Here is a 16,007-nt window from a genome sequence, read left to right on the forward strand (position 1 = left end):
GCTCAAGCCAGTGGGAGAGACAAAACAGGGGTAAGGTTAGTAGCCAGCGCTTAGTTGAACCCGATAGCAGTCAGTTTGAAACCCAGGGAAATCCTCGACCGGCCAGCATACGCCCTGTCAATTCACCTGACGTTGGTCATACCCAACAGAAGACGCGCTCCCTGGCAGGCATAACTGTCAATATGACTTGTCTGGTCCCAAATGCACCCCACCTCGTTAGGGATACTACGGAGAGTCCAGTCATAATTCATCAGACTTATAGGGATTAGGGGCAAGATGAGTCGTTCACCCCCCATTCTAGACCGAGTCCAGTAAGAGCTGCTGCTATAATAAGGCAGCATGTTCCGTAAGGTATCCATTTGTCTGCTTGGCGCCACAGAGCGGCAGCGGCCGGAGACTGTCGGGCCAATCGGAACGCCGCGAGGGAGCCACCCGCACCGGGCTGCGCCACACCGGTGCTCAACGATCCGGTTTGATTGGTGGTCGATGATCCATCAAGCCTCGCCTTGCTGCCTACCAGCCACAGCCAAGCGATGATTCTCCCTACGGCGTCTCCGGACACCGCAACAGGGGCGCTGCCAGTGAATCTGAACTGTCTCCTGTGCTACATACTTATAATTCTAAATTCAACGAAGGCAGGAATAAAATTGCGCCAAAGTTGCTAGTTTGGTCGCTGTATGTATCAGTACGTGAATAGAATTCATTTCAATACCACTATGCATCACACGATGTCCGGGTTATTCCAGGACATCCCGTAGCCGGACTAGCCACGTGTGTCGCGGCGAGTGGCTGTGGCGGTGGCCGCGGAGCCCATCCCTTTCGAACCTCCGGGGCGAGCCACACCTCGATGATTCCGGAAGCTTCCTGAGTACCTGACGGTAAGGAAATGGTATCATAATAATTAATAGTATCTACGGGGGGTAATCGCGGGTGTGGATCCTGGCCACACCAGGACAGTGGGAGAAAATGACCTCCGCTATTCCAGAACTGGTCCCCGCATGAGGAAATTGAGGAAGACGATGGGGGATAAACATGCCTCGATCAGGCAGGGTGATGTGAGACTATCTAAATCTGTAACGTAGCGTCTAGGCAACACCGTAAAGAAAAAAAATACATTCATCAATCTCAAATATATGCTCGATTTCAATCGCAACTAGGACCCATTCGCAAGTGACTTGGCCGAGCGACAAGAAAACAACTCCCCATCTCATCGCCCCACATGGTTCCGTCATGTCTTGACTGTACGGAGTACATCAAAGAGCAATATTACAAGACAAATGAAACGAAAAAAAAAGGGGGTAGATGAAGATCAGGACACTTGGCCTTCAACCGAAATCAGTAATTATTTCCAGCCCGGCCAATGTCACTGGACTGGTCATTGCCAGGGTAGAAGAAGGCGCCCACTCTGTTGGGAAAAAAGATATTAATGAATTGACTGCGCCAGGGGAACCAATGGAGATGTAATCAGACTTACGCGATAATCACATAGGCGGCAATTAGCAAGGATCCCTCGAGATAATTGCTGCGACCGTCCAGGACCAGGAAATTGACGACAAAGGCCGTGACGAAAAGACAGATGGTCTCGAAGAGCGTGAAGTATAAGGACATCTCCTTGCCCATGCACCAGCCCAGAATGACGACGAGAGGCGTGACAAAGATGGCTATCAGTCGTTAGTTATGCATCCACAGAGGTTAGAGGTCCAATTGAAGTCTCACCAATTTGAATACTACTACCCACGGACACACCTATGGACAAATCCATTTTGTTCTTCGTGGCCACACTCACGGCAGTCACGTGTTCTGCCGCATTGCCGACGATGGGCAGGATGATCAGACCGATGAAGGCTTCGCTGACGCTGGAGCTTTTAACCATCATCGGGATGGCGTCGACTAGAAATTCGGCACACACCGCCACAAGGCCCGTGGATACCAGCAGCATGACGACAGCTGACGTGCGTGACATATCCGGCTGATGTTGGGGAGGCGTCGTTTCGGTGGTCACCGGATTGACGGCCGTGGGCATGCGTGCCGCACCTCGAGCAAACTGGACCGCATTGCCGACGGGAGGCTGACGGTTCATGCAGCTGGGGAGAGAGTTGGTGCGGCGCAGACCAGTCACAGGACCGGAAGGACCTGCCTGCGGGACACCGCTAGGGCCTGTCGAGCTCGAAAAGACCGTGTTTGAAAGCAACGAAGGGAAGGGTGGACGGAACGGAGATCGTCTTTTCGGAAGCTCGTTCGAATCCTCCACAGTGGCATTGACAGGGTTAGATTCAAAGCGGGCGACGGGCGATGACATGTACGACTTCAGCTGCGGCCGCTTAAGGACAGGGTTGCTGTCAACGACGACCTCTTGCTTTTCTGGTCCCTGGAGTAGTTTCTTCTTCTTTTCCTTGCCGTGACGCTTCTTGCTTTTTGGTTGTCGTTTAGAAGACTTGCAACCGACGTCTTGACCGAAATCTCTCGATTGTGGTGCATTAAATCGGTGGCCATAATTGTCTGCTTCATAGCGGTCGGGTGCGTTGTTCGATGGCTGGGATGTTTTCTCATCCGTATGGCTAGACGTCGAGCCGACAATTGAGCCGTTGCGGTCGCTTGTTCCGGTGCTTGGCATTTCAACCAGCGAGTTGTTGCGCAAGGATTGGGGCAGATTGGTGTCCTTGGAGCTGGTACTCGACTTACGACGTCGTCGATATTTCATGGCCCTCTTGATCCGTTTGGCAGTCGACCATGATGTAGTCGTGTCGACAGATTCGTCAGACGAGCTGCTCGAGGAGTCGGATGAGTTCATGAACTCGGCCAACACGCCCGGATGGGACTCCTCATCGATGATCTGCTGTGGGATGCTAGCATAGAGATAGGCATGGGACTTGAGCTGGAAAATAATGTACAGAATGTACACGAGGAGCAAGACCTAAGGGGGTGAGAGCATATTCGAAATTAGATATCAGATGCACTTACAACACTTGTTCCACGGCTGACTTTAAGAGTGTATTTATCGGCATTAATATTGTCAGACCAAGAAGCGTGGAACGCGGTCTGTAGATCGTTAGGAAGAGCGGGGAAGGTGGGGTGTTGAGACTGACTGGTAGGAGCAAACTCATGACACTCAAACTTAGAAGACAGGCACTCATTTGAGTGACGGTACTGTTGTAAATCTGAGAAATGTTAGCGCGAGGCAGTCACATTTATTGGTTTATCTTACCTGTTCCTGGAAGCGTAGGCCTCCCAGGAGGAACGCCATGCCCAGAATGAGCAGTAGGTTTGCCAGGATGGAGCCCAGCAGGGACGCCTGAACGATTCGGATCTCATTCTTAACAAGAGCGATGCTAAGTTGGACCAGATCTATTAGCCTAGTAGTTGAATGCCGTCTAAGGTAACTCACATGCTACAAAAGAGGTTAGCTCACGATCTCCACATCTTCACCCCCAGGGCAGAACTTACAAGATAATCAACTCTACCGCATTTCCGAACGTCACGTTGATCAGTGCACCCACGGTATCTCCCAAGCGACTAGCCACGCACTCGGTAGCGTGACTCAACAACCCAGCCAAAGGGATGATAGCAACCGCATTCATGGCAAAGATAACGGCAGGGTTCAAACCCGCGGCTTCGACCGCAATACCGACCGGCACAAACACCAGGAGGACATTGACCCAGCTGTGACACAAAGCCGTCTTGGTATGTTTGCAGAACCGGACGCTGCCATTCTTCATCCGGACCCAAAGTCCTGGTTTGGAGATTTCTCCATCGTGTTCACTATTCGACTCCGGACTTGCCGGGCCCTGAGCACCCGAGTTCACTTGTCCATCTTGCTGCGAGGCCGGACTAGCTTCTTCGTCGGGGGGTTTGGCGTCGGGTTCGCCAGTAGGGGTGGGAGTTGTTGTACTGCCATTAGACGCGTGAGCTTTCGCCCACGAACGAATCCGGTCTAAAGAGGAGAGAAAACGGAGAAATTCCGAGTTAGCCAAAGAAGAACCATCTTCAATGCAGCAGCCACATAGGTTTCATGTTTCACCTGGTTGGGAGAGTGGGTAGGAGACAGGCATGGGGGGAGGATAGACGTGGCGTGGGGGATGGATACACGCAATCCAAGATAGGAAAGGAGTCGGAAGACAACCCAAAAGGAAAACTTACGCATGTATTTCAGAACAAACGTCTGAGGATATTTATTGGGAGCGCAGAGGTAACGAAACTCTGAATGGTTTCTGAACAACGAGGAAAAGGGGTAGGTTGTACTCCGTAGTCTGTAAGGAACGCGAGATAGATAGGAAGATAAATAGCTTGGACAGGTCACAGGAGAATAGTAAATATAAAAAGAAACAAGTTCAAGCTTCGGAGATAGACGCTGGGCGCGGAGATGGGGGGCAAGAGCGAGCTGGCCGATTTATAAAGGCGCTTGGCAGGAAGGATCCTTGGTTGAGGATGATGTTTGCCAAGAATCCGGTCGATCATTGCGCATCTCCAAACGGAGGGATCCATGGTCGATTCTGGACCCTCTTGCGACGGGCCAGTTACGACTCGCTCAGTCTGCGCCACGTCTAGCGTTATCAATCGCCTTGCCCGTTTTCTAGACGTCTTCTGAGGTCATCTTTGTTCGTCGATTTCTACGGAGTATTTCTATTTCTGTGCCTTTTCCAACTGATTATTCCCTATCAGTCTACTGAATAAATCCGCTTCTCAACACATCCCTTTCTCCCGTACTAAACAGTGATCACCACAATCCCCTCTATGAAATGTACATTGTAGATCCTGATCAAACTTTCGGGGAACCATGCATACCCAATCGCCCCAGAGCACGCAAAACCGACGCTCTCATCGTCACTAATGTAAGGAGGCGTCCATTATTATGGCCGACCAGACAGCCACCCATTCGCCCAATATTTTCGCCTTTGACCTTTAAAAATAAGGCCCCAGGGTGGGCCAATGACGCCTCACTGCGGTGTCTCCATCTCGGAGCGGACATTCTCATTTCCCGAGTCCCCGTGCACAGCCATCCGCTTCGGCCCTACCAGCAGGCCTGCTAGGCTGTCCTTACACTCTTACACCGTACGATAGTCGCTAGGCACCAGTGGATGGCGGGTTACACCGGTGCATGCAGTCAGCCAGGTCCTTTGTGTCTGTCCGCCAGTGCCCCATCACCGAATTTTCCAGTCGGTCGACGGCAGGGATGGATCGTAATGCCTGTGTCTCCATTGCGCTAGTGCCTAATTCAGTGTCAGATAAAATTAGTGAGCCAGCTAAAATGACCTTAGTCAGACTATCGACTGGCTCTAACCTGGTTAGGAGGGGCTTTCCCGATTTGTGAACAGGCCTCTTTCCCTTACTCAATAATGAGGTCATTTACCTTCGGCGCCCTGCTTGTCCCGTGATCCCTTTCCTAGACTGGATCCGGCTAACTGTCTAGACCGTGCCTCGATGCTTAGTCGGATGACTGCGTTGTCAATTGGAAAATGATTGACATGATTAATTCATCGTGCAGGCCGAATGCCGTTAACCGAAGAGGGCCGGGTACAAGTAATTGAACTAGAGTATGACGAGAGTATCCTTTACTTGGGTTGGGGCCTTGTATGAGTTGTCATTCTCGCACTTTCTAGAGATAACTCCAGAGTAAAATCAAACATATTGCATTGACATTCACTGTGGCTTCCTTGTAAACAATCATGTGACGAAAAGCGGGAAAGACATCATCCGGTTGATCCTGAAGAAAACAAGCAGAACGCCTGTCCTCCGCACACCGAGTGATTAAGTTAGAAATGGACAAGGCTAGGCAGATGCTGAGGATAAATGATTTTTAATAATTATTCTGCACCATGAGAGATTTGGACTTGCCCCTTGCATGAACTAGCCTTACCGCTTCTCGGATCGCAGCCTAAGGAACCATACGGAGGATTTGCTCTGGGTGTATAAAAGTTGAATTTATCCATGTGATTACAAAACTGCTGGTAATTCTAGCGATTTTTCCTGGGAAGGAGATCGGTATGTCTAGACGATAGGAGTCGCTCTAATTATTGAATTATGATATCTGCTCACCGTACGCGCCTAAATATATTTTGAGCTGAGCGTGCAAATCCAGCGGCTCTCAACCGCCGACACGTCAAACCATACTGCCAATGTCAGTTCTGCTCATCATCGTTTGATCTGCCCGTAGTAGCCGATGCCACGCTTATCGAATAATGGCTGCTAGCCAATGCAGGCTGTAGGCAACATTTGTCAAGTGCGTCGATTGATCGCCTAGATCCGTATTACATGTCTGATTTTATGTGGTCTCAACGTCGTCTTTAACCTCCTCCCTATAATCTCCTATATACGCATAAAGGAGAAAAACAGAGTATTTGTCAAAGATACCGCAATAAGCGGGTTATTTTTGGTCGTGAACTCATCATTTGCGTAGTCGTCGGGATGAAGGAGAGTGGGCCGGAACACGTCGTAGCGACAAGAGTAAGGGTAGATTCCAAGGCATTTAATAGGTCATTCTGCCCCATTATGGACGGAGATCAATTCAGGTCGTTTATAGATCTCGCAGATGCTTCTTGAGGTGCATGAATCGACACAGGCGGAATGCAGAATGACAAAACCATAACTGAGAATCGGCTACCTGGATCTTGATTGCTGTCAGATCTGGGGGGTTGCATGGAACCAGTTAGTAGGAGGACTTTGAGAGTTTTCGGTTGATATAAGTTAGACTTTGGAACTGAGTTGACTCGCTCTCCACTGGCAGGTGCCGTGATTCACGGGAGTCTGGTATGCTGTCATTGGTGAATACTGGATAAACAGCACGTCCAGGCCTTGGCTTTGATAGTCACTGATGAGGGCCTTCCATAATCGCTCTGGATTTTATGATGTTCGGTTATAGGATTTAAAGGTTGTCTTCTAACATTGTGAGATATTTGCGCTGGCTGGCATGAGACAAACAGTCCAGCCGGTGCGCTTTGATGCTTGACGCGCACCGTGCTTGTTCATGCTGGCCGCCACAGTGGACACCCGGGGGCGTCTCTTTGCACGACCACGCTAGGTGGCCAAACTGTTTTCCGTGGATGCACTGCTTTTCTTTGGTTTCGCATTTCTCCATCCCCAATACATCGTCGGTCAATCAGAAGGACGTTTTCAAGCACCCATTCCGCCACTTCTGGTGAATTGAAACATATCCCTATCGAGGCGAGCCTCCCCAGTGCTTTGTGCTTCTTTTTCGGGTTGTCTTCTGCGCTGGCAGTATCGATGAAAGACTACTGGGTACTGACTGTGACACAGTCCTTTTGTTTCTCAATTTATCAAAAGTTCTCTCGGGGTTCGGATTCGTTTGCGTCGCTTGCCACAGCGGCGCAGGACCGCGTTGGTGGTACCTTCGATAAGTCGATCTGCTTTTGCAGTGCTTGGATTTACTCCAAAGTTCTATTCTGGATCGGAAGCTTATTTTGATTAGCTTTCATTTCTTTCCTTCAATTTGGAGCTGGGGGATGATATGTGAGAGGTTGGAAAATATTGAATAGTTCCCACCTGACGAATAAGAAATCATTGATACCCAAGTGAGGCTTTTTGGTGGCCCGGTAGGGGTTCGTAACTGAGCCAATTTGACTCTGTTGTAGAAAATCTTCGTTCGGTTTGTGACCTGTTAATAGGCAGTAAAAGAGCCATTAAAAGGAGTAAATGATGGACCGACTCAACCTGGCCAGTATCAATTGGAGAGTTCGACAAAATAGACTGTTGGTGGCAAGTAGTGTTGAGGTTAATAGAAAGTGATGAGAGTATCTCAATATTCTTTATGGATTTTTCAACTTTGGAGGCTTTGCTTAGCCATCGAATTTGCTCGGGTTTTCTTTTTACGGAGATAAACTGCGCCTAAATAACCGTTTAATGTATTTTCCTACGGAAGCATCGGTTGTATACATCGACGGGGTTTGGAACTCATGTAAATATTCAGTTTGCTGTCTCATTCGGGCAGCCGTCTTAACAGCCCTGATTCTATTCTATAGTTATTGTATTCTATTAGCTAAATATTTGTAGAACTTGCATTATGATAGCATGATCCCTCCCATAAGCCTTTCTTGACTCACTAGTACCGATGCTAATAGCTATCAGCAACAGCGAGCTTCGACTTCTGTCGAAGAGCTGGGGCATATTTCATGAACAAGATTGGAACTGGGAGTACTAGGCAGGAAATTCCCCCAAGAAGACTTATCGCTGGACCAATGCCCATCGTATGGGCCATCGGTGCTGCCGCAGCAGGTAGAGCGCAAGCCAGCACAGACCGAAGGATAGTGTTTGCAGAGACAGCGCTTGCTGCGTAGGGACCGTATGTGTCGACGAGAAAGTTCAAGCATTGTTGGAATACCAGAGTAAAGCCAGCACCGATGAAGCCTAGTAATGGTATTTCATTATCAGAGGCTATTCAAATCCGAGATGAAAAACTTAGAGGAAGGTGATTTAGGGAAGGAGGAGACAAGCCTTACCTGCTGCAACCACTGGCAACGGCTATGAATACTTCGGCGCTGCCGTCCAGGCAAACCAAAATAAGCCAGTTGTGAGAAGGGCACCACCAAAGAGAAGCGGCGGTAAACGAGCTTCTGCGACAGCCTTCCCGTGATTTGATTTGACGGCCCTTTTATAATAAGGCTGAAAAAGTAGATTTAAAGGAGCGGCAATAATAACACCTATTAAAATTCCTAGGAACGTCAAGGAAGACGACATTAGAGACCATTGTCGTTGCTCCCGGAAAACTATCGGGAATATCTCAAGAGTTACATAGATCAGGCTATAAGTGAAAGAGGCATAGAATGTCATACATGTCACTAGAGGCTCCGTCACAAGCATTCTGTTATTGTTGGTGAAAGTTTAGCAGCGATAGGCAAAGGGATAGAGAATAGGTAAATATTAGACTTACCTCAACGGGCGGCCAAAATATTTGGTTATCACATTCCTTGCATTGATCTCCTCCTTTTCATGCGGATGCCAATATCGCTGATCCCCAGTGCTCTTGCGCAGCTCCTCAGCCTTGTGCTTTAAAATAATCGGTGCGAAGGTCTCGGGGAGGCAGAAGAAAGATAAGAGGTAAAGAAAAAACATAATGATGGCCTCGATGTATGCCGTCCCTATGACCGTTAGATTAAGCTGACACTATAGCCTCTGGGAAGGAAAGCAGAACGTGTCGTGGGGAACATACAGCGCCAGCCCATACCTGGGCGAATGACTACTGCCGCCCCAATGATGGGGCCTAGGGTTGGACCCCCTGAAATGCAAATGGAGACGAATGCCATTGCGATTCCTCGGGCTTCTGGCGACCACATGTCGCCCAATGCAGCGGGAACATTGCTTATCGGTGCCGATGCGAATATTCCCCCCAGAAATCGAGTTAATAGAATACTAGCAGCGTTCTTACTAACCGCAGTACCAATGCTGAAGCAGCCCATCAGCACAAATGGAGGAAGCATTCCTAATCGGCAACCGTAAACCTCACTGATTGGTGCCCAAAGCAAGGGGCCGAATGCCCAGCCTAGTTATTCGATCAGTGACGGATTTCATTGCGCCGGATCTTGAGAATCTGAAATAGGGAGATGCTCGCAATTTGGTGGTGAGGAACAAGGCGCAGGAACTGTTAGTGGAAGCATACCTAGGACAAATAGGGCAACAGTGAGCGAGGTGGCCTCTGAACTTACCCCTACATATTCAGCAATTTCCGTATTGGCTGAGGATATAATTGACGAGCCTAAGGCACCGGCCAAAGCTAAGAGGCTCATCTGGGTGGTGAGCCATATTTTGTATGCAGGGTGGAAGTTCTGCGGGTTTGATTTTTCCCCTGACTCAAAAGCCACAAGTATTTTCGTTTCTTCACGTATTGAGGCGGCATGAAACGCAGAAGGAGTGTTTGGAGGTAGAGATTGAGGCAAACTGTGAATAGGTGGCGGTCGGTCCATCATGGAATTCAATTATCCCTAGATTCAAGTTCAGGTCGCGGGCTGAACAATATTTGGAGTAGAATCCGCGCAAAGGATGCGCACGCGAGACTTGTGTTAATTGAGGGGTTCCACCTAGCTTGTTAAGCTTCTGCCTAGACCGCTTATGACAGGGTTCTTAAAGGATCAGGAGGTTGCAGAGTGCACTTTCAAGGCCCCCATACGTAGAAATTTCGGTTCCGGAGAATATGTCTCTCCAGTTTTCCCGTCAAAATCGAGTACAGTGGGATACACCTAAATCAGTGCATGGCTATTCAGTCCGAATTAAAGTGGCTAAATACTATCTGGGGACCGATGTAGACAAAAGTTCGTTGAAGTGCTCGAAAGAGCGCAGTGATCCCTTGACTCACAGTTACATCGTTCCATTTACCAGGCAGGGATCCGTAGCAGGATATTAGATTACCACCCCTGAATCAACCGCAACATTGGCTAGTATCACAGCACAAACCCACGTCTTCTTCCTAGACCACGGCTCAGTGGCTGCCATACATATCAAGGGTTTTCCGGCTAGCTGGGGTGGACGAGGGTAGGGCTTTTCGAGTTACACACAAGAAACCCTTTTTTCAACCCAAGCTTCTCACGTTGAAATTTTATTAGATCCAAGTGCGTAGGGTTCACGAGAGGAAGCACCAAAGGTACCAAAGGATTCATTAGGTGACTCTTTGCGTTCGAAAACACCGGTATTTCAGCTTTGACGAACTCCATCTCTAACTATAGTCAGCATAGGAACAGCCAGAATTAGTGAGGATGATTACACTCACCAAGTTCGTCCGCAATCTCGCTATTCAGCCCGGAAAAGACGAGGTCACAATCTTTAATCTCCGCTGGTCTGCATACCCGGAGAACAAGGTCTTCATAGTCACCCGGTATAGGTGAGCTTTGTTTCCATTGTACGCAGTCCTTGTATTTATTTCCTGCAGAGCGTTCAGATGCACCTATTGCAAAGGAGAAATGAAAACTGCGAACATGACAAGGGGAAAAGCAGAGATATAACACAATAACCTGACGGTTGCAGCAGTATAAGAATTTATTGTAATCTCTGAACCTTAATCAAGATTAGCTATTGCAAGTACAATCATCTAATTTATCCCAGCTTATCATAGGTTATATAATAATGCTAGATCGCTCGAGAGATAATGATTACAAAGAGACACTTTTATATACTCTTCCAGCAAGACTGAAATTTTTAATAAAAATTGAAATATCCAAATCCATACTTAACATGATAAGGCTTTTATTTTCTCTTACAACCTGGCAGTTTCTGAAAGTAGTTTGGGATATATATTGACTTGATTGACGTTGTTCTTTGTAAACATACGGTACAGAAAAATTTGAGAAAGAGATAAGAAACATTACGGCTTATCAGAAAGCAATAAAAAGCGGAAAGCCGACAAATTGAAAGCAAGAAAGACAATATCGTCGCAGAGAATCTAATACTCTCCATTTGTCGAGGAACATGTAGGCTTTGGGTGCCTGAGGCAAGATGCCAAGCATTTCACCGTCTTGGTCCATAGGTACCCCTTGGAGAACCTCGATTCGTTTTACATCAATTTATCAATCCAGTATTGATCAGGGCATCTATTAATTTATTCCGTCGTGTTTGACCCCTGCGGCGCACCGGTCCCTGCAAAACGCCTACAGAACAGCCTTAGATGAGCTGAAAGCGAAGTCTATTCTGGAGATCAGTGCCGCGAAAAGTCTCAGCCGGCAGTTGGCTCGGCACGCGTCATGATCGCAGGTACGGGAACCCGATCCGGATGCAGCCGTCGTCGATGCCGAACCCTTCGATCGACGAGCCTGCATGAACTAACCTGCACGGTTTTCGTCCTGGCGATTAATTTTTACTTTGAATTCAATGCAATTCATTATCATCTTTATTTGCGACGCAGTATTCTCTGTCGCTTCCTCTTTCCATCCGTGTGATAGATAATGGCTCCCCCGGGGAGCTCGGGGCAATCAAAGCTATCGAAACTACGGAGGTAGGGAGGACTCACCATTGGCTATGTCCAAGCTACATGAAAATGACTAACAAGAGCAGCATTCTCAATCCACTAGCATGGAGAGCGCGACTGGAGTTAGACTCATGGTCTTTTCTCCTTATGCTGAAAGGCGCATTACCGCCAACGATAGTCATCGCCATGTGAGTTTCCTTGCTTGCTCTACAGACCCAACCTTCAAACTAGAATCCAAATCTTACGTGAACCATGTAGCCACCAGAGTGATGCCATCGCCGACATCACACTCACAATCGGCTACCTATCCGCCCTGATCTCCGTGCTCTCTCAGGCATTAATGCCGCGCGCAAAGTTCATGAAGATCATGTTCTTCGACCTCCTATCGACCTGCGTTTCAGCCTCGCTATGCTGTCTAGCAGTCTACTGCGCCGTCGAGGCAAGGAAGCACAACACGCCCGCCGACGCCAGCGAGAGCGTCCGGAACGGCTTCAGTAGCGACGCTTGCGCTGTATCCGCCATCTGGTTGATTTTTATGATCTGGTATGTACCAGCCCATCGTCCTTGTGTCTAGAAAGGAAATCCAAGTACCAAAGTTAACAGAGACTGTCCAGGGCCGCGAATACTCTCCGCGCCCTCCGCCCAATGGAACTCCAGGACCCGATGGTTGCGTTCTCCATCTTCTGCTCTGTCACCATCACCCGCGCCGGAACCTTCGTGACTCTATCCGAAGGTCTAACTTTCATCGCGCGCCTGCTGAAAGGCTTCATGATTGGATTCGCCATCGCCACCGGGGTGTCGCTGTTCATCGTGCCAATCACCAGTCGCGGTGACGTTTTTCATGACGTTAGGGGATACGCGTCGCAGATTGATGCGCTGTTGAAAGCCCAGATTGACTTTGTGGTTGGGAGTGAGGATGTATGGATTGGTGGGAGGGGGTTGTTGGGTCGCACACGCACGGCGCGGAGTATGCGGGAGGCGGAGGTGCCGGTGGAGTCGGGGTTGGAGGGGAAGCGGAATCGGCTGGCAGCGGGGATGGGGAGGTTGAATGCGCTGCATGGGAAGTTGCAGTCGGACCTGTTCTATTCGACGAATGAGTTTGCGTGGGGGAAGCTCTCGGCGGAGGATTTGAAGCAGGTGGGTGCGTTGATCCGGAGTCTGTTGCTGCCTCTGTCGGGAATGGCCATGTTGCCAGAGATCTTGGAGATGGTCATCAATGATGAAGGGACGAGGGATAGTTCAGGGGATATCCCTGATGAGGAGGAGGATGCTGAGAAGCAGGCGTTGCAACGTTCGGAGATACAGAGAGTTGTGCAGACGTTGCATGACAGGCTCGTGGAGGCGTCGAATCTAACGACAACAGGCTTGCAGTATGTTCTTCTCGCGTTTGAGTTGATCAAGCCAAAACATCTGGAAGGGCATCTCAACGCTCGACCAGATGAGGAGTCTCGAGCAGGCGTGTTGAGTCCGCTCCAGCCAGATTTTACCGGGCGATTTGAAAATCAGCTCCAGAAATACTATGCCTCGCGCAAACACCTGCCGCGCGCTCTCGCTTCGCTAGAGGCCTTTTCAGTCCCCGAAAAAGTGTCAGATTATACCTCCGATGACCCGCGCACACTCGCTGCAGACTCCGACGTGCGACAGGAGTTCTTCCTCATCCTCTACATGGGTCATTTACAAGAGACCCTGCTCCAAGCCACGCTCGACCTGGTCAAGTTCGCGGACAGCAAAATCGCCGACGGGACCATGAAGCGCAACCGGGTCATCTTCCCCAAACAGAACTCGATTCTAGCATGGATCTCGCTCAACCCCGAGAAAAAAGAATCCGACAGCACGCCGGGTAGACAGTCCTCACAAGCTGATCAGTCGACGGTACACGATCTCCCGTCTGGCCACTTACCCGACCCCGAGCATCTGCCTCCGGCCAACCTGTTCGAAAAAGGCAGCACCATCCTCCGCGTGATCTCCCGTGTCATTCGCTCGGAGCAGAGTCTGTTCGGGTTCCGAGTCGCAGCGGCTTCCTTCAGCGTGGGCATCCTGGCCTTTCTGCACCAGACTCAGGACTTCTTTATCCATCAGCGGTGTATCTGGGCGATGATTGTCATCGTGATCGGGATGAACCCGACGAGCGGACAGACCATGTTCGGTTTCATGGCTCGGATCGCAGCGACTGCCATCTCGTTAGTTCTGAGCTTGGTTATCTGGTACATCGTGGATCAAAAGACTGCAGGAGTCATCGTATTCCTGTACCTCGCCAATGTCTTCGAGGTATGACCCCCAGTACCTTTCCTTTCTCGGATCCCTGTCCCCATCCTTACTATCCTACCCTGACCACCACCCACCACCCATTACTAAGAAAGCAAAAACAGTACTACTTCTACATCAAAACCCCCCAATACTTCGGCGCGGCCGTCATCTCCATCGTAACCCTAAACGTGATCATTGGGTACGAGCTGCAAGTCCGAAAGCTCGGGCTCGAAGCAGCCACCTCCAACGGCCAACCCTACTACCCGATCTACCTCTTCGGTCCATACAAACTGGCCGCCGTGGCCGCTGGCTGCGCGATCTCTTTCTTCTGGGTGATTTTCCCGTACCCGATCACGGCTAAATCGACGCTTCGGAAAGCGCTGGGAAGGGGGCTTTTCGTCCTCGCGAGGTTTTATAGTTGTATGCATACTACTGTTGAGATGTGGTTGGTTAGTGGGGAGGTGGTTCACCATAACTATGAGCAAAGCCATAGCAGGGACAACAGCGATGCCAACACTGCCACCCCCCAGGTTGATAATACCATGGACTCAACACGCTCCGCCCTCGAAACCGCCCTCCACAACATCTTCAAAGAAGAAATGATCCTGCTGAACCAACTCCGCATGCACAGTCACTTTAGTACCTTTGAGCCTGCCATTGGCGGAAAATTCCCGAAACCGGTCTACGACAACATCATTGGCGAGATTCAACGCATGTTGACTAGTATGGCCTTGATGGCGCAGACGACGCGGACGTTGGATGCATTGGCTCCAAGGAGTACTACCACCATCCACCCAGAGAGTAACGATAATGAGATCAGCAACGACAACGACAATGATAACGAAAATAAAAATCAAAATTCATGGATATCCCGCCTCGCTACCATCGCCCTGCACTCCCCCGATTTCACCTCCCACGCCACCACATCCCTGCTCTGCCATCTCTCCGCATCTTTAACAAACGCACAACCCCTACCACCATATCTCTCAACAGGCGACTCGTTTCCGCTAGCGCGCGAGCTGCAGAAAATCGACGGCGAGATGTTGAGTATTCGACATGTTGAGGATCCGGCGTTCTCGGCATTTGTGACCCTTGAGGTCCTCCGATCTGTGGTAGGGTTTGGGTTGAGGGGGTTGGTTAAGGATGTGAAAGGGTTAGTCGGTGAGCTAAGTTTCAATTTCCATGGTCGACGGGACTCTTTGGAATGGGCTGAGTCGAGACGGTTGATATCGGATCGTGATTAGGGAGCTGGTTTGCTTATATATACTTAATGGCTGTATTGCTGAAGGGATTGGGTTAGACAGTGTAAGATAATAATTAGACATCTGCATATATTTACAAGAAATTTCTATAGGAACTCAGTGGGATACAATATGAATATATGCCTTGCTGTGAAACTCATTGCAATACCGGTTTTGACAATGGGGATATCCATCGCATCTCCTCTGGACAACTTAGATCCATGGAGATGATGCTGTTGGCATTATTGTTAAGGCACCGAGAAGCATTGGGTAGTTGGTGCTTCGAATGAATGCGATAGGTAAGAATCAAATTATCTGAACATTGATAAAGTGTGATCATTAGACGGAGCATCTACTAGATCGAATGGTACTAAAGAACGTGTACATCATTTCAATGTTGGTGCCTTACTGCCTTGTCACCTTTCGGCCTTGGTGCCTCGGTGGCTCTATGCCTGGGTGCCTGGGTGCCCGGTTTCTTTGTTGCATTGCTGCCTTGTTGCCCTACTGCCTGAACATCTGGTATCTAGTAGATCGTAAACGACCGTTATCTCTACTTCAGATTACAAGTGAGAACCATATCGTGTCCATAAATCAGTCAATTTGACTATCTGCCATGA

At 49.3% G+C, this 16,007-nt stretch overlaps 3 protein-coding genes across 3 annotated transcripts; 1 reads left to right on the plus strand and 2 right to left on the minus strand.

Annotated features, from left to right (window-relative positions):
- Positions 1-265: 265 nt before the first annotated feature.
- Positions 266-4,141, minus strand: KD926_000408 (putative membrane bound cation transporter; the record flags this gene model as incomplete). Its single annotated transcript, XM_053096308.1, has 7 exons — positions 266-599; positions 1,475-1,661; positions 1,717-2,914; positions 2,962-3,147; positions 3,206-3,329; positions 3,445-3,931; positions 4,138-4,141. The coding sequence occupies 7 exons, from the start codon at positions 4,139-4,141 to the stop codon at positions 266-268; spliced, it is 2,520 nt and encodes an 839-aa protein (XP_052959478.1).
- A 3,924-nt stretch (positions 4,142-8,065) lies between these two features.
- Positions 8,066-9,428, minus strand: KD926_000409 (Major facilitator superfamily domain; the record flags this gene model as incomplete). The annotated part of the gene is made up of 4 exons (XM_053096309.1): positions 8,066-8,358; positions 8,784-8,812; positions 8,882-9,089; positions 9,161-9,428. 4 exons carry the CDS (start codon positions 9,426-9,428, stop codon positions 8,066-8,068), a joined length of 798 nt encoding a protein of 265 aa, XP_052959479.1.
- Positions 9,429-11,971: 2,543 nt separating this feature from the next.
- Positions 11,972-15,393, plus strand: KD926_000410 (uncharacterized protein; the record flags this gene model as incomplete). The annotated part of the gene is made up of 4 exons (XM_053096310.1): positions 11,972-12,090; positions 12,161-12,445; positions 12,517-14,170; positions 14,272-15,393. The coding sequence occupies 4 exons, from the start codon at positions 11,972-11,974 to the stop codon at positions 15,391-15,393; spliced, it is 3,180 nt and encodes a 1,059-aa protein (XP_052959480.1).
- Between the last annotated feature and the right edge of the window lie 614 nt (positions 15,394-16,007).

This window comes from Aspergillus affinis, assembly GCF_023601865.1.
Source record: "Aspergillus affinis strain CMG 70 chromosome Unknown NODE_10_length_487445_cov_86_957759, whole genome shotgun sequence".
NCBI lineage: Eukaryota > Fungi > Ascomycota > Eurotiomycetes > Eurotiales > Aspergillaceae > Aspergillus > Aspergillus affinis.